Source organism: Triturus cristatus, chromosome 3_1 (assembly GCF_964204655.1).
Source record: "Triturus cristatus chromosome 3_1, aTriCri1.1, whole genome shotgun sequence".
In the NCBI taxonomy this organism is placed as follows: Eukaryota; Metazoa; Chordata; class Amphibia; order Caudata; family Salamandridae; genus Triturus; species Triturus cristatus.
The window spans coordinates 506,545,760-506,565,464 of NC_140583.1; the positions used below are offsets into that span (position 1 = coordinate 506,545,760).

General features: G+C 43.5%; 1 protein-coding gene across 1 annotated transcript in view; it reads right to left on the reverse strand.

Moving 5' to 3' along the window:
• Positions 1-19,705, reverse strand: part of TTLL13 (tubulin tyrosine ligase like 13) — a 433,768-nt gene that overhangs the window by 368,620 nt on the left and 45,443 nt on the right. The window contains 1 exon segment of the mRNA XM_085644394.1: positions 2,112-2,152. Coding sequence (XP_085500520.1) covers positions 2,112-2,152 — 41 coding nt within the window.

Here is a 19,705-nt window from a genome sequence, read left to right on the forward strand (position 1 = left end):
CCTTGGCTGCGTTAAAAAACAAGTGGGAGCTGGACCTGCAGGTGGAAATCCCGGACACCACGTGGACGCAACTAGTGCGAAGAGCCAGAAAAAGCACGAGAAATGCACGTTTTCAACTGATTCATTTCTATGTGCTCCATAGAGCATACCTTACCCCAGAAAAAATAAGGAAATACTTCGGGGCTGAGGAGGCTGCTTGCCCTAGATGTAACAAGTTAGGAGCAGATCTGATCCACATGTTGAGGGCTTGCCCACACCTGCAGGAGTACTGGAGGGAGATAGGCAGCACATTGAATGAGGTAGCAGACAGAGACTTACAGTACGACGAGGCCGTTAGTGTACTCCACTGGTTCCCGCACACGCCCAAGAATAAAATATCCAGCAAGTTTATAGATATGGGCCTCATATTGGCAAAGAGGGAGGTGACTAAGGGGTGGAAGTCGAAGGTAGGTCCAACACACCGGAGATGGCTGAACGAATTCCTAAAATGGGCGGCTAGTGAGAGCACACTCAGGTATCAGCTAGCTCGCCGCAAACCAGATGAACGAGCTCAGGAAGCGGCGATGGAATGGGAAATTTTAGTGCAGGCCTTGCGAGACAGCCTAACTATGGGGGAGGAAGACGAGGACTCTGATGACGCAGTCGATGCAGTCGTGGTACCGGCTCCCCTGCCAGTCACACACGCTTAGTAATTAATGGAACTCTCCTGCTAACCACCACACATACCAACTCTTCCTGGCTAGGCGCTATGGGGGGGACACTGGGGGGGGGAGGACCGAGGGAGGGATTGCAAGACCAAACATAATGGAAGAAGAATGCGAGGTCCATGAAAATCTTGGGGGAGAGGGGGGTTACCTTTAAAAGCAGGCAGCGGATTTCCCCACTAGACGACCGTACTTGTAAGAAATGTAAAGATGTAACATATGGTTAAGTGGCGCCGCCCGGCCTCCGGGATGTGGGCAGTACGGCTGTGTATACCGCACGGATGTATGACTAAGGGGGGCGAGAAATCTGCGTTAATTACATTTATCCTGAGTGCTACACAGTATATTTGGACCTGCAATAAAAATGGTTTAACAAAAAAAAAGAAATCGGTATGGAGCAGTCATAGCCTCCATCCAGCTTAAACCCTACCTTTCTAGCTGGGCTGAGATTTTCGACACAGTGGCCCTCACAGTGACGGTAGAGTGCTCCTCTCCCAAAACCCAGAAAGGTTTGTATATTTATAATACACAGCACCCATGCTTCCGTTCTAAAACCTTAGCCATGCTGACATTTGAGTCTTCTTGTGATAGCTGTGTCGCCTTACTGACGAACAACAAACAACAATATTTGTACAATGTATTTTAGGCCTTGTACTAAATGTTCAAGGTGTCGTAATAATGTTCCTAGAAAGTTGAAATGTAAGCAATATGGTTTCAGAGAATCTAATCTTGCACAATCACGCAAGCAAATGTGAGCCAAAGGTCGTCGAGTAGATAAAGAAGGCACCTTAAGAAACGTGTGCATTTAAATGATGGTATTCCTTCCCAGGCCTAACCCAGCCAAATGACATTAGAAACATCCTGATTGTACACAAGAGTTCACCTTAAAGAGTGTGCCTGTTCAGATTCTTTTTAAACCCTATTAAGTGAATATAAACAAATTGACTCGCAAATCGACTCACTGTTTCATCAATTGATTATCTAAATAAGCACTAGTGAACTGGTTTCATTTATATATAACTCATCTTATTTCAAAGAACAGAAAATGCAGGATGGAACATAATTGCTACTGATTGGTAGAATGGAGGAGCAATCTTGGAAATACTCAACAACTGTATTGTTACTCTTCCCTTCATAGGTCCAATATGTTCATGCTTTATGTTCAAAATAAAAACAGACCCCATGTACAGTCATGAAATGTAAATGGTACATACTGCTAGGATGCTTATTGTGTTCTGTATTTTGTGTTTGAAATTCCATTGGGAAAGTGATTTACAATAACCAAAATAAGAGGGTAAATGTAATGCATGTGTGATCACCTGAATACAAATAAACTTAAGTTGACAAGAAATTATTTTTGGATACAATTGTTCTAGTTTGAAAGAATGAATAGATTAGTCTGCTTACCACTCTCATACTTGCAGTTTGTCAAATTTATACCAAGTAATCTGTAATTTAGGAAAAATAGAATGTTAATAATTGTTAAAGTCTTTGCATTGATTGCCTTCAAATGTAGACATGAAAATGAGACAACAAAACAAGCAAATGTATTTGAATCAGCATTTTGTACAGCACAGACTATGAAGTTCTATGGACACTTCAGAGCACTTTCTTAAATAAATCGGAGCTAACTAGAACATGGGTTACCAACGCATGGCATTATCATAGCGATTGTTCTGATGGTACGAAGTATTCCAGCGAGCCTGGAGAGAGGGTAGTGAACTTGTCAGGGCCTGAAAGGCAGTGGGTCAAATCATACAGCTGCTCATTGGTTAAGCAATGGTGCAGTGGCGTCAGATTGGTGACTAAACGCCAACCACCAACATTTTGCCCAGCATGGAGACATCAAGCACCAACAATCTTCAGCATATGTAGCAATGACATGTAAAAAACATACCAGTCATACACTGCCATAAGCATAACTAGTATTCAGAGCTCGCTTAATGAAGTCAATTAATGTTGGGCAGAAAATCAGAGTAAGATAATGCGCACTAAATCCTTCACAGTGATCTGGAGAAGATGTATTCAGGCACCACAAGCAGTCGCGGCCGGCATGACTCACTGGTGGGGAGGGGCGGGGTCGGTGGGAGCGGAGGGGCGTGGTCACGTGGGGTGGGGGAAGGGCGAGTGGTCATGAGGAAAGGGGGTCGCGTGGGGGACAGGAGGTTAAATAATAATAACGAATAAGAAAAAAACATAACTTTCCCAGGACCCCCATTTTCTAAGCTCCAGTTCCGGCTTCGGCTCCTGCTTTTCTGCCTCTGCAGGAACAGGAAGCAGGCAGCCTCCCTCCCCTCCCCTAAGCGAATCACAAAGCTGCAATGGCAGCATTGTGATTGGTTGGGACGTCGACCACACAGGCGTCTATGGGGAGGCCATTTTCTCCATGTAGGCTGCATCCAGTCTACATGAAGAAAAGGGAGAGTGCGCATGACTGGTTTGGTCGGCCCCATAGGGCGACCAAACAGTCAGGGCCCACAACATTGGGAAAGCCACTCCTCTGCTGCCCTCGAGCAGACCCGCCCGCCCACCCCCAACCATACCATTCTGCTTTCTCACAGTGAGAGAAGCAGAAACATAAAAATTGTATTCATACCATTTTATTTTCTGCTTCTCGCACTGCGAGAAAGCAGTGGGGCAACGCTCCTCCGCCCACATGGTGGAGCCGCCCATGACCACAAGCCAAATCATTTCACATACAAAATATCTTGATTACCACAAGGATGAGGGGTTTCATTTACCTTAGAGTAACACTCTCTTCAAATACAAGATGCAAGTGCTAGATGGAGAAGGTAAAGCAGCTCATGAAATTCTACACTTTGCATGTTACAAATGTTAGTGCAGATCCCGGCAAATTTAACAGGGCTATACACATGTATTACTCCTCATTTGTAAGGTCCCACCTGATGCCAACTGGTAGGCACCATGCCACCAAATAGAACTAAAAATCAATTTCTAATAGCTGTAGGCATGCATCAATGCACACACAGTATATGGCGTTCCACCATCCTTCGCACAGTTGCACACCCTCACTAATGTCCTCTTGAATTGCAGTCTAAAACTGTGGTGGCAGAGGGTAGGAATAGGGTAAAACTGCATGTTTCAATAAGACCCGTACAGAACGGTCTACAGAATGAAGGTGTTTGCAGAGTTGGGATAGAAAGGGTACATTTTATTGGCTGCATGTGATCTCAAGCAGATGGTGATTCCTTAATTCAAGCTGAGTATGATCAATTGCCTCCATTCCTGATGTAATGACTTTCTTCCAAATATGTTCCTTTCTTTTTTATATTACTCTACTTTGTTCTGTACAGATGCAACACATATACTTTCCTTTTCCTTCTCCTGGTTGTTGCTCAGAGCACAAAAGCAAGTAAAGAAAATGTTTTAAAAATGTAAATACGTTTTCAAAGCAATGACCTTCAGCTGAATACTAAAAATAAAGTTAAAGAAAGTGTGCAGGTGGATAAACAGTTATTAGAATGGGGACAATCCAGACTAAATATCATAGGCAACAGCAGTCTGGCCAATACGATAGTCCTAAAGCACAGGGAAGAAAATGCTGTGTGCGCCTTACAGATACCAAAAGAGTAAGCGAAAATGGAACTTAACGTACTACATTATTTGCTGAAAAAGGCTTACAGTTCATGTAAATGACTGGCAGAGTAACACTTTCAGTTACAGAAATCTATTTTGTCTGTTCAGTATGAATAGAGCTGCGTGTGTGTGTACAGTTTTGTAACACTGTGAAATGAAAAGGGACTGCAGCTTGTTGGCACAGTAGTAGAGGGGGCAAGGACTTGTTATCGTCTGGAGTAGGTTACGTGTACAGTCATGGGAAACTAACAACACTTAACTAAGACAAAGTAACAAGATCTTCTCTTACAGGGCGGCTGCAAAGTAATGATTTTTAGATTCGCACACGGAGATATTATGGTAACCTGGTAACATGAAGACAGCAGTGTTTTATGTTCCGTCCAGTCGGGTGAGGCATGAAATACACAAGTACAGACATGTCCGGGGTTGTAAGCGTCCACATTGTGGGAGGAGGCCGGAATGAGCACACTAGGGGACCTCTTTCACATTCCCATTTGAACAATTTCGCGATGACAGGGATCTCCCGGTGGGACACTTCCTGGTGGGACACTTCCTGGCCTAAGCTTGAATCAGTGGCGTAAACGAAACTTGAGGGGGCCCCCCTGCAAAGCACAATGAGGGGGCCCCCCCAGCGGCCCAGCCCACCACCTACCACTTTGCTCCCCCCCCCACAAAAATAAGCAGTCACCTAAAGCCGTATTTTCAGCATTTATCTGTGCAGTCTGCAAATAAAATAGAATGCACTTTAATTGTGTTCTAGGGCTGCCTGAATGATGAGCTCCATGACTGATAATTAAAGGGAACAAAGACATAAAAGTCACATTACAAATGAATACATACTATTTTTATTTAGTACCCTATTTAGTACCAAGACGAGGTCTTTACAGGCTCCTTAAACACATGGCTGGCATTTTTCTTTTGGCAACCCTATTTTATATTCCTTTTCATGAAATGCATTCTCACACTACAGCAGTAAATGTACATTTCAAATGGAAGAAATAGGCAGAGTGGGGGGTAAGGGTGTACTGGAACCAGAAAAAAACAAAGCCTCTGTAACCAGTTTACAAAGGTATGTTGACTGTGTACCTCAGAGCGCACAGCTGACTGTTGTGCTGCACTGTAGCACCCAACAAAACTTTTCAATAATGTACATCACACGCAGACATGTAATAGCGCTCACTGGGTGGAGCTTATATAGCACATAGCTCAGAAATACCACATAGATGGATGGCACGCAGCTCCCGAGAGCATTGTAAGTAGTTTAAAGCACATGCAAGCATGGACCAGAACGCTCTGGACAGACCTGGCATACACCCCACATAGCACAGATATACTATACAGCTGGCTGCAATGTGGCCCCGAAGAGCACTTTCCAATAACAAGGAACACACACAAACTTCCAACACAACACATTAAATAGAACATTTTGCTTACATCTAACTAAGGACAGACATGGCATTTGGACCGTGGGCCATATTTTCCATAGAATGCATTATATAAACATAAATAACGGACCATAACATGTAATTGCTGCCCCTATAGTTGTGTAGCTCTATCTATAACTTGGTCATCAGACTTTGCTACAACAAAGACGATGATGCTGGGCTGGTAAACAGGAGAGAGGGCCAACCCATCTTCACTATTGAGAGGCTCAGAAGCGCATCATTTAATTCATGAGGCAGGCCGCCTGGCCGCAGTACTGATATGAGGTAACTGGTGCACACATGCTGCAGCTGCGCGCTACAACTACTGCACTGATAGCCTGAACTCTACGCCACTCTACTCTATGCCACAGCACTTTTGGGTAGAGTGAATCAGTGAGTGAGGTGCCCCGGTTCTGGGCTAGAAGCGCCAGCAAAAGATCAGAATTGATTGGGCACATATGCAACTCTGAGTGGATCTCTGTACAGGAATTGCAGAAGGGGGCTGTACTACAGGCCAGACACATGCTGAGAAAGTGGCCAACTAGACGCTGAGCACAGGGTTCATCCCCAGAGTGCAAGTGTCACAGCCCACTCTAAACATATCTCAGAGTGCTCTGCAAAGCTGAGACTCTCCCACCATACCCTGGGTGCTTGCCCTCTGCTTGCCCCATGCTTGCGTCAGGGGTCAGGCACACTAGGGCTCCTCCACAACACAAGACCCAAGGGAATGCTTGAAATTAGCCCAAACAAACAAAGACGCCCGTGCACAGTCTTCCTGCTCAGTCGGAGGCTGTGCACATATTTCACAGCATCCATTTACAGGCTTCAAAGCACACTGAGTAAACAACTGGTAGGCTCCATTTACAGCCTCAGAGAAGGCTGTGCACACAACCAACTGCATCCTTTTACACGCCTCAAAGCAGGCTGAGCAAACAACTGGCAGGCTCCATCTGCAGTCTCAGAGGAGGCTGTGCACACATCCGACTGCATCCGTTTACAAGCCTCAAAGCTATCTGCATAAACAGCTGGCAGGATCCATTTACAGTCTTAGAGGTGGCTGTGCATACATCTGGTAGAATACATTTACAAGCCTCAAATGAGCCTGCTTAAACACCTGGTAGGATCCATTTACTCCCTTAGAGGAGGCTATGCACACATTTGGCAGCATTCATGTAAAGGCCTGAAAGGATGCTGCATACGCGGCTGGTAGAGCCCATTAGAAACTCAGAGGAGGCTGTGCACACAGCCGTCCACATCCATTTACTGGTCTCGGAAGAGGCTGACTACAGCTAGCAGGATCAAGTTACATGCTTCAGATGAGACTGTGCACAGCTAGCTGATAGGATCCACTATGACCTCTGAACCGCCAGTGTACACAGCTGGCAGGATCCATTTGCAGCCCTCAGAGGACTCTATGTACAGCTGACAAGGCCAGTTAAGACCTTAGAGGAGGCTGTGAACACATCTAGCAGGGACCACTCCAGGCCTCAGAGGAGGCTGTGAGCAGAGCTGGCAGAATCCATGTCCATGCATCAGTGGAGGCTGTGCACAGCTGGTTGGACATCTTTGCAGGCTACAGAGGAGGCGCCGTTTTGGCACCTGTATAAGTGACCATAAAACAACACACTGTCTGTTGTAGGTATTTAGCATGGGGTGTGGTTAAGATTTTGAAACAGATCAAAAAGGGGTCCCATTCACAAACTGCATTTGTAGTACATAAAGTAGTACTAGGTAGTACTTCTCATGTACTATAAAATGCTATTCACAAACCTACAAGCAGAGCCCTCCATATCTCCTATCTTTTCTATGTCGAGATTTTTGTAAAAGTGTCAAAGGTCTCCGCACACATAAACCTACGATTTAGCTGTAATTGTCGGAGGGACAATGGAAAGCTGCTGAGAAATGAGCAATAGTTACTACTAAATAGGAGGGGTTCAAGGAGTAGTAAAGAGAAGTTTATGGGTGTAAGGATGGGCTAAAGGTGGGGTCTGCTAACACAAACACACAGTACTTTCTTATCCTGTTTGCTACTGAATAAACAACAATCATTCTGAGCCCCAAAATCACCTGTCTCTGTCACAGTGCAAACAAAGGCCCGAGCTCAAGAAGAGACAGCACTGTCTCCCGAGAGCTGTGAGCCCAACAGCAGCTCCACACTATGGCCCTCTTTACGAGGGACTCCAGATGAGGTGTTATCATCCTAATAATGAAGTATGCTGGAATTCCTCAGTGCAGTGCCCCCCACTATTAAGAAAGTTCCCATACGGAATGGGGTATAACTTGGAAATTGGTGTTTCTGCAATGATTTCTACATATTTTTTCCATATCTGGGCCATGCAACCCAGGGGTCCTAATGCATACAAGTACATACATCCTTTTATAAGCACATATCTAAAACCCATCGGCGAGGAGACATTTACTCCAGGAAATAACTGGGTCAATGGATACATCTATGCACATAACGCAAAACAAAGATGTAGGACAGCATTACATTAATTTTACTTTCACTTTAATCGACATTACCCATTACTAAATTCGACATGACCAAAATTCTACCTGTCATACACAACTAAATAAAGAGAGCCATATGTAACCTGTCACTGTTAAACCCGGGACCCCATGACAACGATGCCCAGAGTAGGAGTGACTCATGCTTATGGGAGAAGGCGCTATACAAATACAACAAACATGAATTCAAAATTGGAGGGACTGTCTTTTGTTTCTGTTTGCAAAATCTGGCATCAGAAAGACAATCACCTGCACCAGCACATAGTGTAACACAACGTTGTAGCCCACAGACATGCATGTTGTGCTGCTATAAGACTCACATAGGAGGAATATGTCACTCCTTGGTATCGTGAAACAAATGCGATATTACACTGTCCAATTGTGCACTTATAATTCCAAGCTTGTATATCCTAAATCAGACTACAGGAAGGCTCTTTCTTGTCTGGCGTTACCAGAGCTCTAGGTCTATATCGATTGTTCCTGAAAGGTGTCTATTTATACACTGAGAGGTCGGAGCTAGAGAGGAGAGATGGACGCGATGAATCAATAAGTGTGTTTTTATACAAATATACACACATTCCATTGAAGACATGGAGGTTGAAAATTATGCTGTGTGAGACAACTTTTCAAACTTGAGAATGTTTAGGCGACAGACTGACTCTCCTGAGGCCTGGCCTGCAGCTTCAGTGGCAGGCACGAGCGGGCGGCAGAAGGCAAGGCATAGCTGCCAAGGTTTCATATTGCTATGTGTGACATTTTCATAATTTCAGTGAAATTATGAGTGACATTCAACAACTATAAGTGACACTTTCTAGTGAGCAAAATCAAGCAAAGAGGAGGGAAACATACACACATATATATCAGAAATCACACTAATTTTAGCAACGAGAAACTTAAAGAAGATCTTAAAACTAGTGGAAAACACCAGAAATGGAAGGGCTGTAGTCCCCGTGTAACCTGATGGTAGTTAAACAAATATGTAACCATAATATTAACAGCCTACATGATTGGTGATGTGAGCACAAGCAGAAGGAAAAAATTGCTTCTAAAAATTGCTGAATTCGATTACAGGTTAAGGCTGAGTCTGTAAAATTAAATATATTTGCAATCCATCCAAGAAGCAGGTGGGATATTACAGACCTGATAGTAACTGAGCCCGCGTCGACAATCAGTCTTCAGCAGTCCGGTCCTGTGGGTGAGGCGGGGGGGGCATCATGATGCAAGGCACTGGCAGCACAGGGGCCTCATGATTAGAGGCACTAGAGGCACAGGGGGTGAGGGGCATGATTATGACTGGCGGCTAACGCAGCGGTAGGCTGCAAAACATAACTTTAGAATCTTAACTGCTGCCCCGCTCGTGCAGGCAAATGGATGATGCCGCTGCGCAAATGCAAGTGATAGCCATGGAGCCCAGCCTGGTCGATGACATTTTGTGCAAACTTTAAGAAATTAAAGTACCAGGGCAGAGCAGCAGTGCACTGCACAAAGTAGAGCAGTCTGTCACACTCACTGCAGCTGCCAGAGAAGCGCGTGTCTGTGCTTTGCTGAAAGGTTAATTAGCATTGGCAATAAACAAATTAAGGTCGCCCACATGTTTTAATGTGCTGGCTGTGCGGCCGCGGAGGCAGAGCTGCCAAGGTTTCAAATTGCTATGCGTGACATTTTCATAATTTCATTGTAATTATGAGTGACATTTCAACGACTATGAGTGACACTTGCTAGTGAGCAAAATCAAGCAATGAAGATGAGGCAACAGATAAATATCAGAAATTACACCCCTCCCTCCTCCTTTATAATTCATGAGGGACTATTTTTAAATTCTGAAACGTTTGCTGTGTTTCAGCACAGCACGGGAGGCACTGCAGTCAGATCTTTTGAGATCCTGCTTCAGCAGAGATGACTGTAAAAGCTTGTCTGCTCGCGCAATGGTCCCCATGAGGACAGGCAGCAAACTGGTGTCACACAGGCAGCGGCATTTCACTGTTGTTTGACCGAGGGGGCGAAGTATTATATGGTGAAAACTAAAGGATACTCGCGGAGGAGCCACTGTCAGTCAACGTGGATCTCGCAGTGGCAGACTCACTGTCTGCACTCAATCTGCACTCATTCACCTGCAACGCACTGAATTTAATTTACATTCTCGAATTTATATGTACTCACAGACAAAAATCAGTGCATCGACATCCACACACCTGATGAGATTATCGGCGAATGTGCATTCATACTCCTGCCATCGCCACACACGTGAGATTACCACGAACCCTGCACCTTCTCTGTATCTTGTGAGTGTTCAGGCTCGCACTGAATAAAAGTTAAAAAATAGACTAGAAAGAATATCAAAGATATGTTCTCAAAACACGGTAACTGTTAACTGCTCCGCATTCCATAGAGCGCATATAATATCGGGAACAACTGTAACTGAAACCGTTTAAAAGATTTTTTAGCACTGTAGTGGTGTTAATCGAAACTCGGTGGCTGGTACTTACTTCGAGTCGTTTACCACCCGCCTCCTTAGTCCAGGGTTGTCCTCAGTGTCTGCTGTTGTCCAGTGACAGACACTGTCCTGGGCGGCAGCTGCACCCGCCGGTCAGAAGCTCTGTGATGTGAGCTCGATAATTAATTCAATTCACCGCAGGCTTCTTACAAGGTTTGTGACAGTACTTGATTGTCAGAGAGGCCCACACACTTCACACGGCGACAGTCTTCAGCCACCCATTTCACCTTTAGAGTAACAGTGGCAGGCTGATATTAACTTAAACTTACGTGGGCTGCGACGACCGGTAGCAAGCAGCTCGAGGCTGAGAAGTTGGCGCAACCTGCATAGCCAGCACCTTGCAACAAACGGAACTCCCCGCTGGCAGCAGGATGTGATGTCCCCCAGCGGCGCCAGCACAATGATTTATGCTAGCTGAGGAACATTGTAACAGTGAGTGTGAACCTCGAGGCGATCCCCCCCCAAACCTGCATGCACAAGCCATGACTGCTCGCAGCCAGCTGCTACACTTTTAGGCAGCAGAGCTTCAGTGAAAACGCAGATAGTCACTATGTATATGCGCGACAATGCATTTCAGTGTGGTAATGCACAGCACCACACTGAAATGCGTTAGTCTCATGCCTGCAGTAGTGTGATACTTGGCAGGACTGCAGAGGGGGCCCCTGGAGTGCAGGGGCCCCCCCGCACCGCGGGGGCTGCGGGTGCTTGTGTTACACCCCTGGCTTGAATGACGCTGAGCTCGGAAGACTGGCAGATTACTGACGGAGAACCTCACAAACACCCACCCATACACACCATACACAGTGTGGGTGCTGGCCAACGCTTATTAACAGGGCTGATCCGTGTCTACTCACATCATACACAAGACCCACTACTAATGCTTTGGAGACCTTGGCAGGACGATACAGGCAGAGAGCTGACGCAGAAAGAATGGGACAGAACACTACTCTACCCGCGCAAGGTGGTATGGTGCAGCGGCCAGGGCGGCTGACTCCGGAACACGGGGGCTCACGGTTCCATCCCTGGTGCCAGCGGCAGGTTAGCCCAGCACCTTGTGACTGGGCAATAGCTCGCTTAATCTTCCCGACAGCCCCCAGCGCCGGGACACCTCTCTGGAGGTAGCTGTGCGCTTTACAAATGCTGGTTATTTATTTTCCCGTAATGCAAGATTTCAGTACATTCAACACAATATTTTACATAGGGCTTATCTCACACTGGCAAGACTCCACAGGATCTTTCCCACATCCTCGCCGAACTGCCCGCGATGTATGGAGCCTGAAGCAGACATAGCGCACATGTTCTGGAACTGCCCAATGGCCAACAGCCTCTGGCTAGTGGTTTTCGCACAAACCCGCTGACCTCACAAGTTGCACCAATCTCCACACTATGGCCAGTGCCTGATCAGACCGAACAGGAGGAGGTGAATTAGGGGTGCTGTTTCCCGTTTCATAGACATGGCAATGATGATGACTCGTAGGCCAATTGCCATGTTGGAAGGCCAGGGAACTGCCTTGGGTGGAGCGTTGGAGTGCGGAAACACTTAAGTGGGCAACAGCGGAGGCAGTGGCACTGAGACAGGAAGAGGCACAGGCAGTACGTAAAAGACCCATTGCAGTAGATTGGGAAGGGCTATTGGATGATCTGCAGGCACCTACAGAAGACTGGGACTTAAGAATATGTGAAGTGCTGACTAAGAGACTGGGGTTTCAAGAACAAGGGAACACCTGTGATCTTTAGGGACCAAGGGTAATGCGTGATTAAAGGAACAATGGTCATTAAGTATTACGTTTTAGTAAGCAATACTTGTGGAAAAATAAAAATTCCCATGAATTGTTGCAATGACTATAAAGAATGTAATTTATTTCCAGAATAAAAAGCAACAGAAAAACATATAAGGAATATACCCTGACGGAGTAAATCCAAAGCAGGTGTTAAAACCAGAACAAAACAGACAAAATAGAAAACATACAGGCAATACAAAGTGTCACCAATGTTTATGTACAATAGTAGGGTCACTTGTTTAGAAAAAAGTTCACTTCTGCACCCAAGTTGAAGTTTTATACATAATCTAGTGGGTCAGAGTGTGTGTGTTGACGGTGTTTCAAGCCTGTGTTAATATGGGATTATCATAGAGTCTTCTCCAGCTCAATCAACAACCTAAGACAAATTGGGTTATTTATTCAGTGATTGATAAGTTCTTAAGACGAAAGCAAAAAAGCTACCATGAATTTGAAGACTACATGAGTACAAGAAGAGATAGATCAATGTGGTCCAGTCCTCCATTCTGTTCAAGCCATTTTGGAAGTTGTCCATCTTCAAAATCCATTTTAGCTCTGTTGAGGATTGTTCAGATGTCAGCTCCACGTACTGGTGTCTTTATGACCTCAACAACCTGCCATTAATAACATTCTCATTATGTCCTGATGTCTGAAAATGCTCCACGAGAGGAGCATTCATGACCTTGCACCTGATCCGGCTCCTGTGTTGGCATATTCTTATTTTTTGCGTAGTTTAGCCAACAGAGATCATGTTACATGGGCAGGTGATTACATAAATTACGTTCTGAGTGTTATAACGGGAGAATTCCGTTAAAACAGTTTTTACATAATTCTGTACAAATTCTTTAGATTCAATGGTGTAATCACATATGCTGCAGGCACTGCATCTATAGTACCCGTCAAGGGGTGTGGAGCTCCAAAAATCATGTAGATTCTCCTTATTCTCTCACTTACCATAGAAACGTATTTGTACAGCATTGGCTTATTATCAATATTTTAGCCCGATAGTCCTTCCATGAAGGGATCTATACACATCAGGTCAGCATACAGGTCCATGTTATAGAAGATTACCTTGCATGGGCCCTGTTCACATTTGCTGCATGGACCCCCATGCCTCACGAACCTGACACACAGTTATTTGGTTTCTAAGAGGCTTCATGTAGCCTTGTATCATCTTGCACGTCTTTGCATGTGCCATATACTGTCTTGATTTTTCTTGCACTGAATTTCATCAGTTCATTATTTTCCTACTTTTTCTTCCTTCCCCTTTCCTTATATTCAGGTAGTTTAAGTATCATTGTACTATTTGATCCTATATTGACACATGAGGTGAATGATGCAATTCTTGTTAATGTGTTCTTGTACTATTTAGATTTGTCTCAGTCATTTGATTGATAGTCCTGATGGTGATCCCATATTAACACGGGATCGAAACTCCATCGACACACACTCTGACCCACTAGATTATGTATAAAACTTTCATTTAGGTGCAGATGGGAACTGTTTTCTTTAAAAAATGACCCTACTTTTGTACATGATAATTGGTCACACTTTGTTCTGCCTGTAGGGTTTCTATTTTGTCTGTTTTGTTCTGGTTTTACACCGATTTGAGATTTACTCAGGTGGAGGTATATTCCTCATTATGATAGACGGGGGCACTCTTCCCCGTCCGGGTATGACTTGCACATGGAGAGGCTGAGGGAACACAGCACGAATGCAGGCTGTGGACTCGAATCCAAGTGCCGATAAATGTTAATCTACAAGGTGATGTATGTATGGGGCTTACCAATCACAGGACGGCTAGGACTCTCCTGCCCTCAAAAGATATATAGAACACGAGGACTGCAAGTTTGGCTTATTATTTGTATTGTTCTCTGTTTTTCTTCTACATCTTAGGGACATGTAACTTCTGAGTGCACAGAAACATCGCAATATGATGGCAGATAATATTGGCAGTATTACTCGAATTGATATGATTATGTGCTGGCAAATCCACTGTAATGTGTATGCTGAAATGCTGAGAAAGAAGGTTAAAATAAATATTCAATATTAAAAGGGTCTGTAATGACAGCAAATACAAGTATAACAAATCCCGGGGTACACTCTTGAGTGAGCAGTCAAGGCGCCTGGTTAGCAGTCAGCAAGCATCATGGATGTAACAAAAACCAAATGCCTGCAGTTTGGCAGGTTTCATATGTGCCTTGGCACGTGCGGGCACTTGGGTGTATGTAAGCACTACTCAAGATACTGCCAGCTGGTGCTCTTAATCTTGACCAAGTCTCAAAACTGAAATTCAGACTCTCTATATGCAGGGTGGCCTCTTGTCCTCCCTTAGCTGAGGAACTATGGGAATCTTCAGTCATCACCATCTAAAGTGGGCAGTTATGGGGGAGTCAAAGCCTTGCTTTACCCTGGGTATGTATGACAGATTCTAGTTCTCCTATACAATTGGTGATGCTGATATCCTCCAAACCTTTTCCTACCCTTGGTAAAGTTTTTGACCTCCAGTCTTCTCTACAGTGAGATCTTCTCTACCTTCACTAGGTGATAATTGAAAAGTCTCACACTTAAGATTGGGTGCTCATCATGCCCCACAATCCTTCCATTCATTGGACCCATAGGTCGGTTTGGCAGGTGCTTAGAAGAACAGTGCAGACTCGAGAGCACTCATTTTCTTAGAGGGAGGAGGAAGCAAAGCCCGACCAGAAGGCTGTGTATTTGTGTGTCACAAACCATATATCTCAAATTGGATTAAATTGTGGGTAGACAGATCTGTGGGCAGTGCTGCACAGGCCACCAATCCGGTTTTAGACAGTGCATAGTTGTATGCGGATCCCTCAAATGAATGTTGATTGCAGACCAAAAGGCTAGATAACGGAAAAACTACAATGTGGTTTCCCTGTTATAAGGACTATGGGCTTCTCCAAAGACATGGAACCTAAAAAGTACTCACTTTTGCATGGAAACACAATCTTGTCACACATGCAAATGTGTAAATTTATGCTGCATACTGTCTCCATGCACTCCATACACATGTATTATCACACAAGTACTCAGATGGGAGAAAATCATTTCAATTATGGGAGACTGCATAGATTCTACCAGGTTAATAGATATATCCTCCAGCAATGTATTTGAAAAAGTCCATGTCCCTTCGCTATGAACCTGGTGGCACTACTCATTAATCATACCTATGGCTTAAGTAGGGGACTATATTCACCTTTCAGTTTGGATGAGGGTACATGCTAGATGTGCACACCATTTGTCAGAGTCTAGCACTCTACTGGGGCATCAAACAAAACCACAAGGAGTGTATCTTTGTGGCCCTGAGCTACAATGGCACTGGTCACAAAGAAAATCACAGCATAGGTCATAGGGCACACAACTACGGCAGGCTCTCACAGCAGCCTATCAATGTGGGACTTTCACCCCAACATCATGGCTACTGAAAATCCAAATGAATGAACCTCTAATCGTATGCTGAATGTTCTTATAAAAACAATGATCAAATAGGATTCCTTATATGTCTATGTGATGCAACACCTCACTGTTTATGGGTGTCTTCATCTCCTCTTAAACCTTCTACTATAATTCCTGTAATGAGACAATCATCCTGAATTCATCAAGCTTGCCTACTAATCACTCCACTACATTACGTGTGTTGCTTTCAATGGCTATAGAAAGGACCATGCTATGACTTTTTAATTCCGTTACAGTACACTCTGCAGATGGTTCCACTGTGCATGCAGGTGTTCACCCTGGGTACTTAATGGAAGCTTTCCACACCAAGCTAGGCACCAAAAACTTTTCCATTTTTGGGCTCCTTTTTTATTGCATTTGTATTCTTTTTTCACAGAAAGCAAGTGAGAGACAACATACCTGAATTACAAGCATCCGCACTCTGAAGCAGTTTTATAATGATTCACAGATTATTGCTTCTCCTAAATGCATCTACCCATGTAAGAAAAGATAGCTCTTACAACCTTAAATTGACCCACATCATGACCACCCCTCCCTCCTTCTTTAGTCATTGTTGGGGCTTCATTGATTCATATTCTTATTCATCACCATTTACTTTCCATCATTCTAACAGCAACAGAGCTCTAAGTCGCATGGCGCATGTCTGCGCTCCGTTTTCTTGGGTTATGAAATTTTGGAAGGGTTTCCAAATTAGACCGATTTTCAGTTAATTTTGCTCACCTTGCATAAATTGCTACAGAGGTTTCATGTTATGATGTAAACATTGGATTTAGTGATAATCAGTTTTGCTATCGATAGCAGTTACAACAAAAAGACCTAATTATATTTGGTTAAAGTCTTCAGTATATCATTTCTCATCCCCAAAAAAGCAAAGTTTGGTTTCGCCACAACCGAGAAGACCACTGAATCATACTAATCACACTACAATACCTTTGCCATATAATATGCATCTTCAGACATGTTCACCAGAAATGGAGTGCTGCAGTAACCTGCTTTACTAGTAAATATGTGAGAATCTCATTACTGTATATTCTTCCTTTTTAACACATATTTTGAGAAACTTAACAAATGTGCATGTGTAGTTCAGTTATGCTGCATTAATGGGGAAGTTAAACCGTCATGCTGTCTGCTTAAAAAGTAGGTAGCCCCAACATGAATGGATAAAATAAAATTGTGTGATAACCTTGCGAACGCAAGTTCTTCCCCATGTTTCACAAAGCTGTAAATATCCTTAGGGAACATCAAAGGTATTACATTCTGAGGTCCAGCTGCCATCGACTGTGCTCATCATTGCTCTAACATCCCAGGATACATCACATTTAATTTGGCAGGTGTCCCCCTGCGGCCAAACATATTCTAGTAGTGTGTTTTACAATTACAGATTTATAGTTAACCCTCTTATGTCCTTTCATAAAATCTCACAGTTTTCTTACCCAAACAATTCTCTATTGCATTTTCCCACTTTTCACATCGCAAGGATTGGATAAAGTTGTGAATTTGTTTTTTTTATTTTTAATATATGTATATTTTTCAACAGGACAAGAAATTCCCAGGTGCAGCAAAACTAGAACTTTCAATAAAAGCTATACATGCCCTCCAGTTTATTAAAACTGCAGCAGTGATAGATTCCTTTTAAAATTTAAATTGTCTAATTAAGTCTCAGCTGGTCTGGTGACCTTGCAAGGTTACCATTGGATACAATTTAAGTCTTTGCGCTCATTCATAAAGTGACGCATGTCCTGAACAGTTTCTCTCTGTACTCCAAATTCAACGGTATGATCCTAGTTGGCATCAGCGTTCAAGCTCATTAACACTTGTAAAGATACCTTTATTTAGAAAAGCAAGCCTCAGAATACTCTCTAAGGCTTTTTTGAATTCCCTTATCTACCTATTTTTTGCAGTTTTTATATAGTTCAAATGTGGCCAAAGGGTAACAGAACCAGATTATGTTACACAGGTAGATCAAGCGATTTTTCCAGAATCACATGTTGTTGAGCCAAGGCCAGGTTTGATCCTGGATCTCCCTCTTCCAATGTCAGCATTTCTAGGCATTTAGCCACATCTCCTATTGCAAGTGTTATGCTTCCTACAATGTTTCATCTTGAAATACAGCTCCAACTTTATCTGTCAGTAAACTGGACTTTATTTTCAATTCTTTCGTAACATGCTCACAGCAAATTGTCACTGATACTCAACGACATAGATTTCAGCTCTATAATATGAATAAATGTTGCTCTTTTCTTTTCATGGCTTTAAAACTTCTTCTAATTGTAGTGCTATCCTAATTAAACTGCTGTTTATCATTTTAGGTTATGCTTCCTACCTATGCTTTGGCACATTTGATCAATCTCAAATTTTGTTAGAATTATCTTACATGTTCCCCTTTCCTACCACATTACTCCCTAATTGGGGTAATGTCGCCAAATTCTGATTTCAGTGTTTTCTCTTTTTCTCTGCACTGCCCTCATAGACTGTAATTTCTTAGTGCCTTTTTATCTCTCTTCTCCAATCTTTCCAAACTAGCCTTCCAAGAACGTTCAACATGCTTTTCTGTTTTGTCTATGATTCCTGGATCAATATGTTTCAACCAATTCTTCACTTTTGCTTGTATTGACCTTAATATGGGAACCAAGCACTCTCTGACCAAAGCCCTAGCCCAACATCAGGGAAGGATAACGGAGACATGATCACAAAGCATGTCTTTATCAATGTGGCCCTTTTACTGCAAAAAATTCCTTGGCACGCTACATCTCTAATGTATATGGCATTCCCATGAGAACAAGGATCGCAGGGAATCCTTCATGCTTCCACACCTTAAATCATTTATGCTTTCCATCCACAGAATCTTTTACACTTAGTAATGGTCTTTATTTGGGTTTGAGAAGCAAGGAGGTGAAGGTGCTGGTGCTGGTACCATAAAGGTCACAGTACCTGGGCTCGCCCCTCTAGGATGGTGAAAGTCCAGCCTGGACTCAAGGCCACACTTTACTGGGAAAAGGCTAACCATTTTCTCTACTCTGTCACTGTCACAAAGTTAATAACAGCTGTTCAGATCTTTATTGACAATGCAAGTTACCTCTAAAAGTAAATCATTCAACTTTAGCATACATGAGCAGAGTTAGTTCACTTTCCAGGCTGTTACTAGACTGGCATAGACATAGGATGACATTATAGATGGAAATGACTGATGAACAGAACAAAGAAAATTCTGAATAATTGAATCAAAATGCTGGAGAAGCTCTGTGGGTCAATGCTATTAGTTACACATTAAGATTAATGCTGGTTTCAGGCTCCCAGATTGTTGTACACAGTGCCTTTGGCAATGGTCCAAGATGTCTCAGTCGTGTCTGGTGCCGATGCATTGAGAGATCCACATGACTGGTAAAGTGAAGACATTACCTTAGGTCTGGGAAGGAAATGGCCACCAAACTAATTAATTCAGGGCATCTCTATTGTAGGACAAGGTAAAAGTGTAATAAAGAAGTGGCAGTAGTGTGGCTACAACTAAAAGGATCACCTGGTCTTGTAGTCACATATATTGTAATTCATACCTTGATAATAGAGGCCATGAACACAGTGGTATGCCTTACCATGAAAAACTGTAAAGATGATACTGGGACAGGAATGTTTCCTGCATGGTATAGGGGCGTGTTCCCCTGCCCTGAGCAACCGATTATGTGTATATCAAGTATCCTGACTTTATATTTTGGCACTGGTGTC